This window comes from Gigantopelta aegis, chromosome 10 (assembly GCF_016097555.1).
Source record: "Gigantopelta aegis isolate Gae_Host chromosome 10, Gae_host_genome, whole genome shotgun sequence".
NCBI classification, from domain to species: Eukaryota; Metazoa; Mollusca; class Gastropoda; order Neomphalida; family Peltospiridae; genus Gigantopelta; species Gigantopelta aegis.
Window position 1 is genome coordinate 77,607,590 of NC_054708.1, and position 21,900 is coordinate 77,629,489.

General features: G+C 35.9%; 1 protein-coding gene across 1 annotated transcript in view; it reads right to left on the bottom strand.

Moving 5' to 3' along the window:
• Positions 1–13,173: 13,173 nt before the first annotated feature.
• LOC121383088 overlaps positions 13,174–21,900 on the bottom strand; it is a 35,505-nt gene continuing 26,778 nt past the window's right edge. Inside the window, exons 7-8 of the mRNA XM_041512863.1 lie at positions 17,435–17,646; positions 13,174–14,060 (exon numbers count right to left, since the gene is read on the bottom strand). Of these exons, the coding sequence (XP_041368797.1) occupies positions 13,988–14,060; positions 17,435–17,646 (285 nt within the window). The 3' untranslated portion in view covers positions 13,174–13,987. The remainder of the gene's footprint in view (positions 14,061–17,434; positions 17,647–21,900) is intronic.

Sequence of the window (21,900 nt, forward strand, 5' to 3'; positions counted from 1 at the left end):
TGTCTATATACAACTTTTAATAGTATACGTCACTGATGTCTATATGTACAATACTAAAATTACATTATTTATTATACATAAACACTTACCTTGAACCTAGATAAGAATAAAACGTAGAGTAACTTTGGGCTGTCTTGTTAATAGGTGTTCTGTCGTACATTATATATAGAGGTATGTGAAACCGTATCAAAGTCGTTCTACTCTGTTTCTAAGGTTACGAGTAAACAGTACCTAATTTAACAATAGTAAATGACGGTAAGGAAATGTGCTTAACTATGACTTGTTTCAAAAGCGCCTCCCAATAAGCCTGATAATTATTGTGCTGGGATTAATTGCATGTATTCTATCCACCACTTTATTACAGAGGTGATTACTTCCGTAATGCAGGTATTATAAATATCGGAACCCGTTATTTTGATTAATAAGCCTAACTTACAATCGACTTCGTTAACAGAATTAATTACTTGTATTTATCTACACTCCTTTGCTCTAAAAACGTCTATCTCGAAATGCTAAATAAAATTAAAAACACAAACCAACCACTGAAAAAAATATCTTTAAAATGTTTTCATAAAGTATAATAACTAAATTGCTAAACGAAAGAAAAAGAAAGAAGAAAAAATCTTTTATTTAACGATGCACTCAACAAATTTTAATTCATGGAGGAAGGAAATGTTTAATTTATTTAACGACGCACTCAACACATTTTATTTACGGTTATATGGCGTCAGACATACGGTTAAGAACAACACAGATATAGAGAGATGGGAAACCCGTTGTCGCCACTTCATGGGCTACTCTTTTCGATTAGTAGCAAGGGATCTTTTATATACATCATCCCACAGACAGGATAGTACATACCACGGCCTTTGTTACACCAGTTGTGGGGCACTGGCTGGAACGAAAAATAGCCCAACGGGTCCACCGACGGGGATCGATCCTAGACCGACCGCGCATCAAGCGGACGCTTTACCACTGGGCTACGTCCCGCCTCCTAAAATAAAAAGGTCAGATCAAGGGGTCCATTGTTTATTGAATGTTTCATAATTACAATTTTTTTAAATAATATATTTTTTCGATATCAAATTTAGTTTTTAGCATATTTTTAACGTTATTTATATATATTTTTAAAAATCTATATTTCCATACTGTAAATATATTTGATATCAATAGTTAACCAATTTACAAAGCTTCAGTTTTGTTATTAACCATACCAAGCAGGATAATATCTTTACTGAAGTTAATTTCAATTCCTGTTTTATACTACTCAAAAGAATTTAAGGGTCAAAAATTTATAACCAAATAAGTTTCAGAGTGTATTAGATTGATGATGTAAACTACACCTAAAAAATTATTTATTGTTCCATATTTACAAAAAACATACAAATAAACGTCACTGTATACAAGAAAGTCACATGACATGCTGTCAAAGTTGAAGGTTGTCAAACATGGATTTTACACATTAGAACATTCGTTTAATAGTGTGTGAATCCACCCCTGGCGCGAATACACTCGACACATCGTTGCCTCGTGCTGTTGATCAGACGTCTGAAGAACTCTTGGGGAATGGCCTGCCACTCTGCCATAAGAAGTTGACCCAGATCATGAAGGTTGGCCGGAGGGGCATGGTTATCCCGAACTCTCCTGCCTAATTCGTCCCAGGCGTGCTCTATTGGGGCCAAGTCAGGCGAATATACTGGCCAATCCATCCTGGCGATACCTTGTTGTCTGAGAAAGTCCGTTACCACCCTGGCGCGGTGGGGTCTGGCATTGTCATCCTGCAGAACTGCCCCGCCGCCAATCTGCTGAAGGCCTGGGAGAACCAACGGCCGGATAATCTCATTCAGATAGCGGATTCCATTCAGATTGCCATCCACCACATAGAGGGGGGGTCCTGTGGTGGATAGAGATGCCGCTCCACACCATGACGCTGCCACCACCGAACCGTGACGTTGTCTAACGTTAACGTCAGCGAAGCGCTCCCCAGGACGTCTGTAGACACGAACCCGACCGTGGTTGAACTGGAGACTAAACCTGGACTCATCAGTGAACATCACTCGACCCCACTGAACACGTTGCCACCGCAGATGAAGCGTGCACCAGTGCCGTCTGGCCGTTCTGTGACGTGGTAGGAGTGGTGGTCGAACAGCCTGGCGACGGCAGCGTAGATTATTGGCTCTCAGACGATTGCGTATGGTTTGATCAGACACTCGAGTTCCAGTCGCAGTCCGCAGATTGTCACGTAATCGGCGTGCAGTGGTTGTGCGTTGACGTAGAGCCATATTGGTGATGTAGCGGTCCTCTCTATTTGTAGTGCTTCGGGGTCTTCCCGAACGTGGACGATTTCGAACAGAATTCGTTGCTTGGTACCGTTGCCACAGTCGGCCAACGACACTCTGACTGACACCAAGTCTCAGAGCAACATTTCTTTGCGTATTCTATCCTCAAGCCAAGCAATAGCCCTTCCTTGATCTTCGATAGTCAGTTGAAGTCGTCCCATTGTCGAATTTGGAGTGTGCACCGTACACGAACGCAAGCTCCAATTATACGGAAATTCAGCATTGGGAACATGGAATACACGTGCAAAGCGTGCAAATGAAGCGCTTTGTGAAAAAGCAAGTTATGGGCACTTAGCAGACCTTTCGCTTTCGCCCTAATTTACGTGCAAATGTAAGCATGTTTTCGCCATTAGAACTAGTCGACAGTGTCAATGACAGTGGATTTTAATTCATTTATGGGTTGCTTAGACCCACTTTCGTCAAAATGGAACAATACCATGCGTGACATTATGGTCTAGCTAATATAATTGACATTCAGAAAATAATGTCGAAAATATCGTCTGACCCTTAAATTCTTTTGAGTAGTATACATAGTATGCACGATTTTACTTCTCTCCGTAGATTACGAACTTGGTCACAATAATGCTGTAGTGTTTCTGAAAAAAGTATTACAAAAGCTGCAGAAGTTAGAATCAATATAATGGATCATATGTAGAAACGTATTAGTCGTCCAGATGCTGTACAAAATTCTATACTGAAACCACGTTAAGGGTGTATCTTTCACGTTACGAAAATATACAACTACTTATAAAACGTTTCCTATTCATGTAAGTCCTAATTAAAACATCATTTGCATATTTTAACTGTGTTTTGGGGGTTATTGTTCGAGTACTTAATATATTACATATAGTACGTTGGCAACCACTTTATCTTTTAACAAAATGCTTAATTTACTGGAAAAAATAGTCTTTTTTTATGACGTAAAGATGTGATCTCTTAGGTTGTATAAAGCTCTTGGCAGCACTTATTAACGAAGCATACTGTAAAAAGTACAGTAAGTAGTAATGTGGTATTTGTTTATAAACGGTGCATATCTTAGACACCGGCCTCGGTGCTGTCGTGGTTAAGCCATCGGTCATAAGGCTGGTAGCTACTGGGTTCGCATGATTTCCACACGCCGGGAATTTCTCTTGCACATATAGGCTTATTTTTCTCTTTTGAATGCTCACATAAGTAAAAAACAACCCAAAATACACACACGTCCATATAATTCCTTTTGACCATGCCACGAGTTGAATGTGTTCAAGCATGCATCAGTACCGGAGGTGTTGGTGTAACATCGACTAAATATTGGATCCACCAATGATCGTCATGGTAGTGGTAGGCCACGAGTTGAATGTGTTCAAGCAGGCATCAGTACTGGAGGTGTTGGTGTAACAACATCGACTAAATATTGGATCCACCAATGATCGTCATGGTAGTGGTAGGCCACGAGTTGAATGTGTTCAAGCATGCATCAGTACCGGAAGTGTTGGTGTAACAACATCGACTAAATATTGGATCCACCAATGATCGTCATGGTAGTGGTAGGCCACAAGTTGAATGTGTTCAAGCATGCATCAGTACTGGAGGTGTTGGTGTAACATCGACTAAATATTGGATCCACCAATGATCGTCATGGTAGTGGTAGGCCACGAGTTGAATGTGTTCAAGCAGGCATCAGTACCGGAGCTGTTGGTGTAACAACATGAACTAAATATTGGATCCACCAATGATCGTCATGGTAGTGGTAGGCCACAAGTTATGTCAGTTGCGCAGAATTATAATAATAATTATTATATATATTTATTCACAAGAAATTTGTACTTGATCTGACACACATTTTTTTTTACAATTTTACAAACAAAGATTAAGTGAATTGTATGTCGCACGTGTAGTTGTTAATTAACATGGCTTAATGACACCACTAGAGCAGATTGATTAATTAATCATCAGCTATTGGATGTCCAACATTTGATAATTCTGACACGTAATCAACAGAGGAAACCTGCTACGTTTTTTCTAATGCGGCAAGGGATCTTTTATATACAATTCCCTACACAGGATAGCACATACCACGGTCTTTGACCAGTTGTGGTAGACTGGGATGAACGGGGAAAAACTCAATCAGTTCAATGAATCCACCGAGATTATTCGATCCTGCAACGCAAGCACCTCAGGTGAGCGCTTGACCCCCTGCCCCACTTCACCTTTACGTTTTTAGATGAACATGAATTAATAATACATAGACTATCATTATATTATTATATATATTTAATCACAAGCAATCTGTACATTAGAAACACATTTGTTTTAACAACAGAAGATTATGTGAATTTTATGTCACAAATGTAGTTGTTAATTATTAACATGGCTTAAGATGTCATTCACTAATCACAAAACTAAGTATGTAATCAGTAGGATTGAGTGTAACACAGTTAATCATGTAAACAGAACTGAATTATTTTTAAAAAGTGTACAAATACGTTTAACTGATAACTTTATTCAACAGACACACTATGCTAGTAAATTCTCTAAATGTAATGTATATAAGCATTGAATACCTACATTTTGCTTGCAGTACTATCTTAAAATATCACTGCCAGAGTGTTACACTATTCTTATGACAAAATTTTGTGTTTCTTCTCACCAGTTGTTTGTTGAACAAGGTAGATATCACGGTATTGAAAGGTCGCAACGGAAATGTCAGATGTGTAACCAGAATGATGTACATGTAGAGGATGACTATCACTTTATTTTAAAATGTCCATTGTACATGCAATTACGTTAAATATATATTAAGAAATACTACTGGCGCAAACTATCTGTGTTTAAACTTGTGTAATTACTGTCTGTTCAAAACAGAAAAGAATTATGTAATATTGGTAAATACATGCATCTTAAAAATGCATTATGCTTACGTTCTCAAATTCTCAACATATTTAATTTTCCATCTTCAATATATGCACCACTTGTGAAATGTTATTGGTTTGTATATGAAGTGTATGCCTATGACGCGGAAGGCTTAAAGCTAACAAACTATAACTTCCTGACACCTTGCATGAGAGTTCAGGTTACATCCTCTGCTGTGAGTCTATCTTTGTTCTCTCATTTCTTTCCATCAGTATATATAAATTGACAATTTATATTGTTCATAAACATAATGTTACATGAATTACTGGATGTAGGTTTTAAACATTATTTTCACAGTCAAAATAATTGTTCGTTCCATGTTAAGGCGATGTTGGTATGTTTTTTTCTTTTTAATAAACGTAAAGAAAGTATTAAGTTCCAGTTTAATCAGATTAAGGTAAAAAATTGTACTATCCATCAAATATAAGGATGTCATATCTTCCGAATTTCCATGAGAAAATAAGAATTAAATAATTAAAATTAAAACAAATCAGAATTTGTATTCTGTATACTGCAAATAATAAAATATATTAACGATCTGAAAATTTAGTGAAATCCAAATAACTGATTCATTAGCGACATAAAACTTTAGCGAGGTGGCCATATCGAAAACTAAAACATTTTTACCTTAAATTGTAGGATGGCTGAAATAACATAAAAAAGTATATTTAGTAGAAAATTAACTTTTGTTGTTTGCTATCATTTTGGTTTAGTCAACAGAATTTGGATTTTATTTTAGGTTCTGTTAATCGCACACAACTTTTTCGAAACAATCTGTTGTTTATACGTCTGTTTACATTTAGAGTAATAAAATATTAGCATATCCTAAAGCTCAATAAATTCACTAAAATATTATGCTCGCTTACATTTCCTGATTTACAATATGCTCTCACCCTCTTTAGTCGTTGTCTCTATTAAATCGTGCCATTTGGGATTTCCCCCCATTTTAAAGTAATACGCCACCTACCGTTTGTTTACGTTCCGAGTCTCACAGTAAAATGTGTAGACAGTCAAGTAGCTACGACATTTTATGTATATCCAATTGTTTGCTACATTTTTACCGTAAACATTCTTATTGCTACATAGGAACCAAAATAAGTTTTTAAAAAACCCGTCTCGTATGTCAATTAAAACATTTGTAGTTTTCTTAATTTATGGCGATCATGTCCAAAATATATATTGAAGTGTTGTCTGCATGTGTATGTTTATTTTGACGTACTAGTGAGTGACGTCAGTAAAAATAAGAGGTCACACATCAATCGTTTTTCTATGGAAGCAAATACGGGCGCTAAAATTTGAAAACGTAAATTAAGGATGTAGATCAATAGAATTTTACTTTTAAAATATCACTATTTCTACAACATATATAGTCAGTATTATATTTGATTAAATATTAAAAGAATATTTAGATAAAAAAGAAAAGAAAAAGAAGTTTATCCCACCTTATGTTGCTAGCAATAATTTAAAACACCATGCAGCAATCTGCTGACCGCTAAATCAATAAAAATAATTATAAAAACAGTTCCTTTTTTATTAATTGCTTCAAGACATAAATTCAACCATGCAAATTATAGTTATATATTTCGTTTTTATAACCATTTGTGCTTCTACACTTGAAAATAGTAAATAACACGACTCAATAGAGTTACGTTTTTTTCGTCCAAAGAGCAGGGATGGGCCGACTGTAAGCACGTGTGTATCTATGATTGCATCAAATATGTAGATGTTTCTGCATTGATGTTTCTGCATTGTTGGTTCAGGTAACAATTAAAAAGTTTCTTTACCTAATAATTATAATACAATTACAAAGCAGTTTTAAAATATACTAATACAATTATTAAGTACCTCGAATCACCAGGGACTATGCTATATGTTAAGCCATATTATAATTAAATGATAGGACATTGAGAATAATTGGTGATTTTTAATTACTTAGACACCATGCCACAAAATGATCATGAAAACACATACAACTTTAACATTCTTGCACTGATACAACGTTATCACAAAATTACAGTTACATCAGGCCCGTAACCAGGATTTTGAAAGGGGGGGGGGGGGGGGGGGGTCGTTTAGGCTTATTGTGAGGCACGAGTTGCTTAGGGGGGTCCGGGGGCATATTGGGGGAAAACAGCCACCGACCCCTTCAACCCACCATTGGCCACGGACCTGTAGATGTGTAGGCATGTTAGCAGATGATGGGTTTTGAGGGTCTAAAAACACCCCAACCCCTGCTCAAGCAAATGTTCTCCCGCCACCCAATGTATTTTCTGGGAGAGCACGACTTGTTTCCCTCTATAAACTTAGCTTGCCGTAGTCCACACACATGCCCAGCTAATATATTTTATTAAGTATAAACAACGGTACTACAATGCCATGTGGTGGACCTTAGGAATGTACATCTAGATTGGGCATCACATCCCAACTTATGACACATTACAGATCATTATATAAATATCCAGCAAAACGATTATTTTGACAAATAATCTACATTCATATAAATATATGGCACAAATGTTAATAAAAAGAATATATTTGTGTGTACATTATATACACTGTAAGACAGACAGGTTTTCAAGTCCGATTATCTACATGTATATACAGTGAAATATGCACAAAGCTGACATCCGCAGAAGTAGCAAACCAGTGGTAAAAAAACAGGTGTCCTCTAAATACCAGCTCGGTAGTTTAGTGGTTAGGCCAGGTAGGCCTTTAGGCCATTCAGTGATGTCATCAGTCTTCAGGGTAGTCAAGTCAGTGACGTCATCGGCCTTTAGGCTATTCAGTGATGTCATCAGCCTTCAGGCTAGTCGGTGATGCCATCAGTCTTCGGGGTAGTCTAGTCAGTGATGTCATCAGCCTTTAGGCTATTCAATGATGTAATCAGTCTTCATGGTAGTCTAGTCAGTGATGTCATCAGCCTTAAGGCTATTCAGTGATGTCATCAGCCTTCAGGCTAGTCGGTGATGTCATCTGTCTTCAGGGTAGTCTAGTCAGTGATGTCATCAGCCTTTAGGCTATTCATTGATGTAATCAGTCTTCATGGTAGTCTAGTCAGTGATGTCATCAGCCTTTAGGCTATTCAGTGATGTAATCAGTCTTCATGGTAGTCTAGTCAGTGATGTCAGCCGCCTTTAGTCTATTCGGTGATGTCATCAGCTTTCAGGCTAGTCGGTGATGTCATCAGTCCTCAGGGTAGTCTAGTTAGTGATGTCATCAGTCTTCAGGGTAGTCTAGTCAGTGATGTCATCAGTCTTCAGGGTAGTCTAGTCAGTGATGTCATCAGCCTTTAGGCTATTCAGTGATGTCATCAGTCTTCAGGCTAGTCAGTGACGTCATCAGTCTATTCAGTGATGTCATCAGTCTAGTCAATGATGTCATCAGTCTTCAGGCTAGTCAGTGATGTCATCAGCCAATAGGCTAGTCAGTGACATCATTAGTCTTCAGTCTAGTCAGTGATGTCATCAGCCTTTAGGCTATTCAGTGATGTAATCAGTCTTCATGGTAGTCTAGTCAGTGATGACATCAGCCTTAAGGCTATTCAGTGATGTCATCAGCCTTCAGGCTAGTCGGTGATGTCATCTGTCTTCAGGGTAGTCTAGTCAGTGATGTCATCAGCCTTTAGGCTATTCATTGATGTAATCACTCTTCATGGTAGTCTATTCGGTGATGTCATCAGCCTTCAGGCTAGTCGGTGATGTCATCCGTCTTCAGGGTAGTCTAGTCAGTGATGTCATCAGTCTTCAGGGTAGTCTAGTCAGTGATGTCATCAGTCTTCAGGGTAGTCTAGTCAGTGATGTCATCAGCCTTTAGGCTATTCAGTGATGTCATCAGTCTTCAGGCTAATCAGTGACGTCATCAGTCTTCAGACTATTCAGTGATGTCATCAGTCTAGTCAATGATGTCATCAGTCTTCAGGCTAGTCAGTGATGTCATCAGCCAATAGGCTAGTCAGTGACATCATCAGTCTTCAGGCTAGTCAGTGACATAAAAAAGTTTGTTTTATTCAACGACGCCACTATAGATAGAGCACATTGACTTTTTATCTTATTATTGGCTATTGGACATCAAACAAATGGTCATTCTGACACTGTTTTTTTTAGAGGGAACCCGCTTTTGCCACATAGGCTACTCTTTTACGACATGCAGCAAGGGATCTTTTATTTGTGCTTCCCACAGGCAAGATAGCACAAACTATGGCTTTGTTGAACCAGTTATGGATCACTGGTCGGTGCAAGTGGTTTACACCTACCCACTGAGCCTTGCGGAGCACTCACTCAGGTTTGGAGTCGGTATCTGGATTAAAAGTCCCATGCCTCGACTGCGATCCGAACCCAGTACCTACCAGCCTGTAGACCGATGGCCTAACCACAACGCCACCAAGGCCGGTAGTCAGTGACGTCATCGACCTTCAAGTTAGTCAGTGATGTCATCAGCCTTCAGGCTAGTCAATAATGTCATTAAGAATAGAAATAACAGACAAAATGAAATTATAGAGGGCTATTGTCATGTCATATGACATAATCAGGCCAATAACAAAGCCAAAGAATGATATAATTTCATTGGTTTATCTTAAATGTTAACATTATACTTTGATAATAAGCTAATATTAATTAATCAGGAACAAGCTAGCAAATGCATATATTACAAGGTTGCCAACATGTATAAATTAGATCAAACACAATTTGGAAGGCAAAATTTGAGCACTTAAAAAAAAAAAATTGCTGTGCAAAATTAGTTTTCAAATGCTTTTGCATTCTTCACTATATTCAATTGGTAACATTGTCTAATAAAATTTCTACAATATTTGTAAATAATTGTAACAAAATTGTACTGTGTTCGTGAATACAAACAAGGTTTAAATGTTTACCTATGTACCAAACATCCATGTACAACATAGTCCCCCCCCCCCCCCCCCCCCTTTCAGAAATGAGCTTCATGGTTAAGCATATGAAATAGGCCATTTTTTTCATTTACAAAATACTCACTCTTCCTCAACCTCACCCTCGCCCTCACAGCCTCACTCCAAATTTTTTTAAGACGAAATACCAAACATAACAAATTACATAATTATCTTTCATGGATATTTAAAAAAAACATTGTAATAAGCCTTGGTTATTATTAATTCAAGATATTGTATTCCAACTGAAATCCATTTCATCTAAACCTTAACCAAGGGGAGGTTACATGTGCACCACAAGACATAAAGGTTGCATAGAGTTGTCTTTCCCATAGAGTTGTCTAAAGTTGAGACTACAAGGTATCTCACCACTATATTTTTTACATACATGTACACAAACATTTGCCTATGTAGCACTTAATTCAGAAAGACCATGTTTTAATTTTCTACCTTAGAAGGAGAAAATAGATTATGTGATATTATCCCACTTATAAAATAAAACAAACAAGTTTCGACACTTATGATTTCGAAATGTTACCACTCTTTACTTCAAGGCATCCAAAAAGGGAAGCAACTCTCATTGAACCCCCAGCATACAAGCAACACACTACCGGTACATAATATATGGCATTAACTTCTAGATGCAGGAATCAACCTTGCTTTTACATCATAGTTTCTGGAGTTGAACCATCATTCAACTTGCATATGTGACATACAAATTAGTTTTCATTCCAACAAAACAAAATAAAGATATGAGGCACTATTTTCAAAGGAACTCGCCTACGTGCCACCAATTGGTTGCCATAGTTATCTGTTCCTCACAAACTGTTTATTCTTGTAACTAGTGTATAGGAATCTGTACCAATGGTAACTTTCTGGCCTATTCTCTGGCTGTGAGAAAGGTAGTACTTATCTTTATCACCAATATGAGCTAAAATACCCAGGGTAATATATATACATGTATATATATCTATATATATCTATATATATATATATCTATATCTATATATCAGTGTTCTCGCTGCTTCATTTTGCCGCCCTCCCTTCACGTTCTCCGCCCTCCTTTATTTTTGTGCGCCCCTCTTTATTTTCCAGCACCTATCTCCGCTATTTCCAAATGCACTTTTTCAACACAAAAAACGATCAGTCTGCACACTGGACATCAAAGGAAACAAGCCGCGTTGTGTACGAAAAAGCAATTGACGACACATTTACAACAGTTACCGTAACGTAATTTAACAGTATTTTTAACAGCCTCTCTTTTGTCCCATATCTGTATCCATTTGTATGTTTAATAGACGCAATAAAAGTTATATATTTTATTTGAGCAATGAAAACATTTTTCTGCTGGCAGTTGGTAGTCTAGTTTAGCATAATATCCTTATAGTGCTATAACAAGAGAAACCATTTTACTCCTTGAAAAACAAAACACAAACAACAAAAAACCTTGCTGAATTTTAAAGGTTCACAATTTCTTAAACAATAAAAGATGCTTTAAAAAAGAAACGTGGAAAGCACCTGCCAACATATTCCTTGTTCCCAATAAATATTAACAAATGTGTAACTACATGTATGTACATGTGCAGGGCTTCTAGGATTTTTTTTTTTTTAATCCACTAGCCATGGGATCAGCGATTTTTAAAATTTACTAGCCATAATTAAAAATTAACTAGCCCTATACTTTACATTAAGTTAATATAATTCTATTAAATTCTGTTAAACTGCAACATTTGACTTCTTTTTTTCACTAGCCGTCGGGCATGGTAATAGTAGTTATTTACTAGCCGAACATTGAATATCACTAGCCATGGGAGTGGGGCTACCATAATCTAGAAGCCCTGATGTGTGACAGTCAACAAAAAAATATTATATGAAATATAATACATAAATAAATATGTCACAATACAGCACTAATAGTAACAACAGTATCAATCATCAACTTAATAACAAATACATGAAAACTTTCTTAAAAACTATATAGGACCGACTATAAATTATATAGGACCGACTATAAATTATGCAATTTGAGTATACAGGTAGATACAAAAAATGCATTATTAAAAACAATTATAATTATATTAAAAAACATTAAGTATATTCAGCATATTAATTTACACCTACAAAATGCTATACTTAGAGGATAATTGTGTTACAAGTACATGTGTATATGACTATTTGCAGACATTAATGCTTACCGGTCACTCGAAGCAGATGTAGTAAAATGGATATTTGCAACAGTAAAATCAGCATTAATTAACATCCACAAATGGTCAAATACAAAATTTTTATAATCATTAAAATTCAATAAAGTTACAGTTTATTTTGTTTAACCACTAGAGTACATTGATTTATTATTCATCGACTATTGGATGTCAAACATTTGAATAATTTTGACATACAGTTTTAGAGAGGAAACCTGCTACATTTTTCCATTATTAATTACAAGGGATCTTTTATATGCACTGTCCCACAGACAGGATAGCACATAACAATCACCTTTGATATACGTCATGGGTACACTGGCTGGAACGTGAAATAGCCCAATGGGCCCACTGATGGGGGGGTGGGGGAATCGATCTTAGACAAACCTAGCATCAGGCTACTGGGCTACATACATGTATTATATTCCATGCTTAGGTGGTTACAAGTGCCAGACGTAACTACTCAATACTCACCAAAGTGGTCAGACTAAGCTCACAGCTAAAAGCTGATAGGTAACGGCAGGTGAGTGGCACGGATAGCCACAAGAAAGAAGTGTTTTATTTAACGACGCACTCAACACATTTTATTTACGGTTATATGGCGTCAGACATATGGTTCAGGACCACACAGATTTTGAGAGGAAACCCGCTGTCGCCACTACATGGGCTACTCTTCCGATTGGCAGCAAGGGATCTTTTATTTGTGCTTCCCACAGGCAGGATAGCACAAACCATGGCCTTTGTTGAACCAGTTATGGATCACTGGTCGGTGCAAGTGGTTTACACCTACCCATTGAGCCTTGCAGAGCACTCACTCAGGGTTTGGAGTCGGTATCTGGATTAAAAATCCCATGCCTCGACTGGGATCCGAACCCAGTACCTACCAGCCTGTAGACCGATGGCCTGGGATAGCCACAAGAGACAAGCATCTGATGCGGTTGGAGAGACAAGGACTGGCATGTGGAGGTAGACGGCAAAAGAAGTTAAAAAATAGGAGCTGCCAGATCGGGAAGAAATAAGATGGAATTCAAATGACAGAAAGGAAAGACTGCAGTGGGATTTAAAACAAAAGAAGAATTATCGACTGAGCTAAATCTTTCCCCTCTCTTCTGATGTGAAATGGGTAATATTCATAAAAATAATAAAATGGATACTATAGAAATTACTTACACTCGAGTGTGAATCATACTTATTTTACGAAACAAGTGTCAGGATTCATGTATTACAAGAATCTTTACACTTGTTTCGTAAAATCAGTATGACACACAAGCTTGTATAATAATCTCTATTTATATACAGTAAATAAAAAAATGTTGTCCGTAAACAGAATTTGGTCTGTTGTTTGACATCACATCTTATATTAGGTCTGTATATATATACACATTTTAAAACTGATAGTCAATAATAGTTACATTTTTATTATAGTATAAAATGAAAAATTAACACAAATTAAATGAGATGTATTAAATAATATGACTTTAAAAAAAAATATTTTTAAATCTGAAAGTTTGCCAAACAATGGCCAAACAAACTTATTAAAATCACCAAGACAACAATAATATTGAAAAATAGACTTTGTTGTAATGTTATGTAATGTGTTGCTTGTGATTCCTTCTTCTTTCACTTCTTCTTTCACTCCTTTTAAACAAATTGGATCAGCTCACTATTCCCTTTGCTGCCAATTCCTCCTTCACTCTTTTCAGATAACCTGGGTCGGGGTATCCAAAGCTAAATAAAATACAGTCTTGTTAGAATACTAACAACCATAGCCAATAAAATACAGTCTTGTTAGAATACTAACAACCATAGCCAATAAAATACAGTCTTGTTAGAATACTAACAACCATAGCCAATAAAATACAGTCTTGTTAGAATACTAACAACCATAGCCAATAAAATACAGTCTTGTTAGAATACTAACAACCATAGCCAATAAAGACTTGATATACAGTTATAGAGTACATGCACATGTACAATAGCTCATTTCTTGTGCTTAAAAAAAGTTTGTTTTGTTTAACGATACCACTAGAGCACACTGATTATTTTAATCATCGGCTATTGGAATGAATGAATGAATGAATGAATGAATGAATGAATGTTTAACAACACCCCAGCACAAAAAATACATCGGCTACTGGGTGTCACACTATGGTAAAAGCAAAACATTAAATGTTGAATCACATCATCGGCTACTGGATGTCAAACACTTGTTAATTATGACTCATAGTCATCAGAGAAAACCCGCTACATTTTTCCATTAGAAACAAGGGATCTTTCATATGCATTTTCCTACAGACAGGAAAACACATACCACAGCATTTGACCAGTTGTGGTATACTGGTTGGAACGAGAAAAAACCCAATCAGTTGAATGGATCCATTGATCCTGCGAAGCAAGCAGCTCAACCGAGCACTCAACCGACTGAGCTAAATCCTGCCCCAAATAGCATATAAAGATTTGATACAGTTATAGAAAGTTAAAGTTTGTTTTGTTTAACGACACCATTAGAGCACATTGACAGGCAAATACGCTACATTTGTTAATTAGCAGTAAGGGATATTTCATATGCACCATCCCATAGACAGGATAGCACATACCATGGCCTTTAAATGATATACCACTTGTGGTGCACTGGCTGGAATGAGAAATATCTCATTAGTCGTGTCTAAATTAAAGGTTAAGCTGTACATGTAATCAGGGCTTCTGGAATGTTTACAAAATCCACTAGCCATGGGATCATTTATTTTTAAAATTTAGTAGCCACGATTAAAAATTCACTAGCCCTACTTTACTTAATACAATTTTACTAACAGTAATAATTGAATATGTTACTTAAATAGATTAAAAACACAAAGATTGGAGGGCGGAGGTAGGGGCAGCATATTCATATTTACAAAATAAGATTTAAATGCAGCATATGACAACTTTTTTTCACTAGCCGTTGGGAATGGCAATAGTAGTTATTTACTAGCCCAACATGGAATATCCCTAGCCGTGGGAGTGGGGCTACCATAATCTAGAAGTCCTGATGAAATACCAGTTTAGTAAGACAATTAATGTGGTTATTAAAAATCACGTAAATGGTTAAACAAATTGTTAACTATGAGCTACATGTATGTTGTTTAAATCTATAATCCGTCCCATCCTCCTACAAAAATGGTTTTTGTAAATAATTTCAGTTAATTGTTTAACATAAGAAGAAAAAATAAAAGTGTTTTGCAAATAACCAAAAAATACTATTTTGGTGTCCAATTTAGTATGAAAAAAATATTCTCTGTGGGACGACTATCGTTTACTGTACATAAACTTCAGGCATCGAAATAAATCGAGAATGATCATGAGGTTACCAGGTTACCAGGAGGTTACCATGAAGTTACTAGGAGGTTACCAGGTTACGTGTCAAGAAAGTCGAGAACAGTACTTCATTCTACACATTGTTTTAAACAAACACCATCTAAATTTTGATCAAAGAAAGAAGTGTTTTATTTAACGACGCACTGAACACATTTTATTTACGGTTATATGGCGTCAGACATATGGTTAAGGACCACACATATTTTTTTTAGAGGAAACCCGCTGTTGCCACATAGGCTACTCTTTTTTACGACAGGCAGCAAGGGATCTTTTATTTGCGCTTCCCACAGGCAGGATAGCACAAACCATGGCCTTTGTTGAACCAGTTATGGATCACTGGTTGGTGCAAGTGGTTTACACCTACCCATTGAGCCTTGCGGAGCACTCACTCAGGGTTTGGAGTCGGTATCTAGATTAAAATCCCATGCCTCGACTGGGATCCGAACCCAGTACCTACCAGCCTGTTGACCGATGGCCTAACCACTATGCCACCGAGGCCGGTAAATTTTGATCAAATGCATGCAGTTAAAATATAAATTAAGACACTCATGTATCAATACATCAAAAACTATTATGATTCTGAATATTAAAGTATCTGAGTAAGTTTGTTTGTGATGGAATTATGCAGAATTTTCGTAAAGTTTTATAAAATTGAAATATAGCTGGCATTTATTGGAAATGAATATTTGACTTCAATTAATTAACTCAGTGCAAAAATTATCCAATTGTTAATTTTTATACAATTACGTGTCTACAACATTTAGTAGTTGGCTAATACAATTATATTTAGAGCACGTTGATTTATTAATCAGCGGCTATTGGATGTCAAACATTTGGTAATTCTGACATATAGTCTCAGAGAGAAAACCCGCTACATTTTTTCTATTAGTTGCAAAGGATCTTTTACATGCACCATCCCAGACAGGATAGCACATACCATGGGTCTTTGATTTACCAGTTGTGGTGCACTAGCTGGAATGAGAAATAGCCCAATGGGCCCACTAATGGGGATTGATCCCAAACCGACTGCACATCAAGCAAGTGCTTTACCACTGGGCTACGTCCCGTCCCAAAGTTAGCACTTTTTCAATCATGTTCAAGAAAATACTCCAGATATTGAAAAACCAATTGGCTTGTGTGAGCCTTGACAAGTTGGCTAAAAAACATTTGGCCTAGTTTTAATTTTACTTTATTATAAAGTTACCATTCAAACAAGTTTTAAAGATGCTTTGAATTGCAGCTTTTAACTGAATAACATACAAAATGTACATGTATGTAATGCTTATCATTCCATACGCATTATACCTGTACATGTTGTATGAAGGTCCGTGTTTTTTTCAAATAAGAGGTGGGACATAGCCCAGTGGTAAAGTGTCGGCCTGATGTGTGGTCAGTTTGGGATCGATCCTCATCGGTGGGCCCACTGGACTGTTTCTCATTCCAACCAGTGTACCACGACTGGTATATGAAAGGCCATGGTATGTGCTATCCTGTTTGTGGGATGGTGCATATAAAAGATCCCTTGCTACTAATGGAAAAATGTAGCGGGTTTCCTCTCTATGACTGTATGTTAAAATTACCAAATGTGTGACATCCAATAGCCGATGATTAATAAATCAATGTTCTCTAGTGATGCTGTTAAACAAAACAAACTTTTTTCGATATTTTTTCAAATTTCTCTATCTGTCCTGGATGTTTTGTTGAGAGTTAAAAAGAAAAAGCAAAAAAAAAAGCCCTGTAATACTTACTCTGATGAATGCACTCTTGTTTTGTGGTGAATATCGTTCCACGTCAATACATCCTCGGCCCCGGTTGTCCTCGACTCGCCGATCGTGAAGATCAAACCAGCATCAAAAGCCTTCTTTAACAGTGACAACACCTCACGACCCTCCTCGTTATTGGGCAGGTAGGCCTGTCTGTGAATTCCAGAGTACTTTTTACCAGGGTTTGGATGGTGGGCCTTAAAAAAAGAAAAATTCCATGGAATTAAACATCTTGCCTACCATATAAACTGACTTGGTGTTGCTTAATTATTTAGTTGCGTATATATGGATGATCATCTCAGTGCATCCATGTTACATGTATTTGTTTTTAATTAAATAAATAAAACATTTATTCTGTATTAAAAAAAGAGAGTAATTTGTGATATAAATAGAAAATTCATGATTTAATTAACTTGTAATAAGAATTTTGAGACACACCAAATACACTTGCAATTTAATTAATTCATTTAAATTTATTTTCCTGTTTAGGTCAAATTAATGTCTGCACACATCAGCTGTATGGGCAGTCTGTCCAGTACAGTAGGTCTCGTCTTTTCGTTAGTGAGCGACAAGTCTGTGTATTGCCGACAGATTTTTCATGCTACATGTACATGTACAGGTATCTTAATTAATGCTATGATATCGTAAAACCATGCCATATGACACCACTGCAATGGTTTCGATTTTTATCAAACACAGTATTTAATGCAAACATTTTGGAAATGGAACATCACATGACTTGCACAACACAAACGTTTATTTTTGCACAATGTGATCTAAACTGACCCAAACTGAAGCATATTCGCCAATTGTATTGTAGTTCGAACCAAATGTACAAAGTGTGTGGTGTTTTATTTTAACTTGTGCACCTTGCACTACAATGTACCGATGACACACCAGAATCCAAGACCTTTAACTATATATGCTGCTCAATGTACATACATATATACATGTATATAAATCGAGACCAAAACAGATTGATACGGTTGGATCATACACATATTTGGTGTGTCATGACCCATATCCTACCTGAATCAATGCCACTGATACGGTTTAAAGTCAGGTGTATCAATGGTATTATACATGTTCCAAGTGCTGTATATATAACCAGGGAAATTTAGTTTTTGCAAAATTTTGATTAAATTAGCAACATTTCTAGTCAATAGAAAACTGATTATAATCAACTACAATGTACTGAAACTTCTTACACACCTGTTGGTGAGAACACGTGTGTTAACAATTTCAAGACATGTGACTGGCTGCTCCTAGTTGATGACCAGGTCACCAATGCCATATGACTACATGATGGAAATCGATTAGACTGTGACATATAGTTAACCTGACATTCATGCATCAGTCAGCTACAAGTGCAACAGCTGTAAATAACTTTTAGTAAAAAAAACATGTTAAAATGTGCTTAAAACCTGGTTTTTGAGAATATGTAAGAAATAGAATAATACATTCGTGTCCATTAGATACCATTTATCTCACAACCTGTTGTTTAGAAAACATATCAAATTCACTTTTGCTCATTAGATACATTTTAAAACAACTTGTCAGATAAATGGTATCTAACGGCCATTCATGTATTATTCTCAATCAGGTTTTAGATCAAAACACTCATGCCAAACAGCACTTATTGATATAACTAATAAATGGTTACATGAAATGAATGAAGGAAATCTAAATGGAGTCATATTTCTTGATTTCAAAAAAGCTTTGATGTTGTGGACCATTCAATTCTGATTCAAAAGTTAAACATTTATGGCTGCAAAGGGAATTCTCTTAACTTGTTCCAATCTTATTTAACTAACAGGACACAGCAAGTCACTATAGGAATGGCAACATCAGAACCTAAATCCATTATTTATGGTGTTCCAGAGTTCCATACTAGGTCTTTTTCTCTTTATACTGTACATAAATGATCTTCCACTATACATTGAACATTGTACCACAAGTATGTATGCAGATGTATGTATGTTTTGGAACAGGGCTGCAGAAAGTACTCACCCGCTCGCCAAATGCGAGAAAAACTTCCTATGGACAATTTTAAAAATGCAACTACCAGCCTGACGATCTATCTCTTTTTTTGTTTGATTTTGTTTGACAGGTTATGTTGAGCACTTACCAAGTATTATTAATAATGTGTTGTCAATATATCTATACATTACATTTGAAGTGAACACGTGTATATTATAATATTGTTAATAATATATTGTTCTATAGATTGGGGACTAGTAAAAATTCTGGTGGGCTAATAATATTTAGTTGATTTTAGTTCGACGGGCTAGTTAAATACTTGCCATTTCTGTACCTCTGAATAATACAGCTAATTTGGAATTTGAATGACGACCAGTATTCCAATGACGTCACTTTACGTCTCCTTACAATAACACTAAACTGGCTACATGACGTTGGTATTGAATTTTTTGTTTATTTGAACATTATTAATGCACCTGGATGTTTGAAGAAAATCTTGTACCGTAATTAAACATGTCTGCAAGATAAATTCGTTGTAGAAGCAACACGAGGGGTTTATGGATTTTTATACCCTCTGTATGCTCTTGTACTTCGAGCCGAAGGCCGAAGGCTCGGGGTACAAGAGCATACAGAGGGTATAAAAATCCATAAACCCCTGGTGATACTTCTACAACTTATAATGTCTGAAAAACAATATATTGTGTATGTGGGACAGACAGTTGGACGGATGGAGACAAAACCTCCTGTTTGACTAATAGGGGACTACTAATAAAAATAGTTCATATTAATTACAAATTTAATTCAATACAGGTATACGTTGAGATGGACATCCATACATGTAGGTACATGTACAACTACATTATAGATATACATGTACCATGTAACATTGGTCAAAGATTTAAATGTAAATGCAAAAATGTAACATTATGCTGAATGAAATTTTTTATACAGTCATTTGAATTGTTTTTAACTCTTTGTAGATTTCAACCATTTCAACCGTTTGGCTAACAAAATTTCAACAACAAAAAATGTGGCATGGGAAAAGCTTTACTAAAACATCATAAAGGAGCTAAAAACAATGCTATATATACATACATGTACATGTACATCTATATACATCCATATATATATATGGGTCATTCCACAGAAAAGGGGAAAAATTAAGATTTTATTTTTCTTAAAAATTAAACAACTTCAATCTATTTTTTATTTGCAGTATTAATTGTATTCAATATATATTTCTGCACATGAAATGATGTTTTGGCATGCTAATAGCCATTTTAATTTTGTATGTGTGTTTTTCAAAAGGAATATTGTCCACTAAGTTATGGACAACAGCAATATCAAGCATTGCACTAAACATACACAAGGGAGATTTTATATGGTACTATAATTTAGGCAAGTGGTCCCTACATGTATGTATGAATTAATATCACTTTGTTACAAAATAAGGTTATGTTTTATGTAATCGCCTAAATTGTTTACTCTTATTATATATTTTTCTTACAAACTATCACTTTTAATTTGGAAAATATTTCCTACATGTATATGCTGCAAGAAGTAGTTTTACTATATATCAACCAGCACAGCCTTTTACCACCCTTGTAAATATATGCTAATATCCATTAACAACATACATTTTCATTTTATAAAATGCATTTGTTCATGAAAGTAACCTAGTGGACATGTGGTAACATTGTAGACCAGGTTTAACTTCCACTAAGTTACTTACAATAACCATCTAATGAAATAACTGACTTACAGTAAAAACTCTGATTATTTATATTTAATTATCAGAAAAGACTGATACAGTAATAAGAATGAGTAACAAGGTCACATGTCTAAATACAGACAAACAATTATTTTACTGATGTGAGGTCAGCATCAGATGTAAATGATTCAATCGGAATTGACAGTAAATAAAATTTAAAATCTTAACTGTTACACATTTAATCCAAGTGAGTAAATGAATGATTAAATTAAGACACCATAGTATGGATATCATATTGGCAATTTGGATTCAAACAAATATGTTCCATATACAGTGCTTAAATTCTGCCAGAAAGAAATTGTGGGTATGGATGGTGCTATGGAATTGAATGCAACCACAGTATGGGAGCCTCCTCCAGAAAAAAAAGGGTTACGTTTAGGGTTAGGGTTATGAAAATCATACAATAATGATGAGAAACAATATTTTTGTCAAAAGGTTAACTTTAAAAAAAACCTAAATCTACCCAAACATTTGGGTATGGCGCCATACCCATTTTACCCTCTGGCAAAAACCTTGATGGACCAATACAACAAATACAAATCGAACTACATGCCAATACACTTTTGTTCAATTTACATGTTTACTTCAAATGACAAAACATAATATTATTTCTTGTGTCAGTTTGTTGATGCAAACTACCATTAGCTAGGGGTTGATTTGGGAAGGAGACAAACAATCTTCATAAATATACCCATGCATA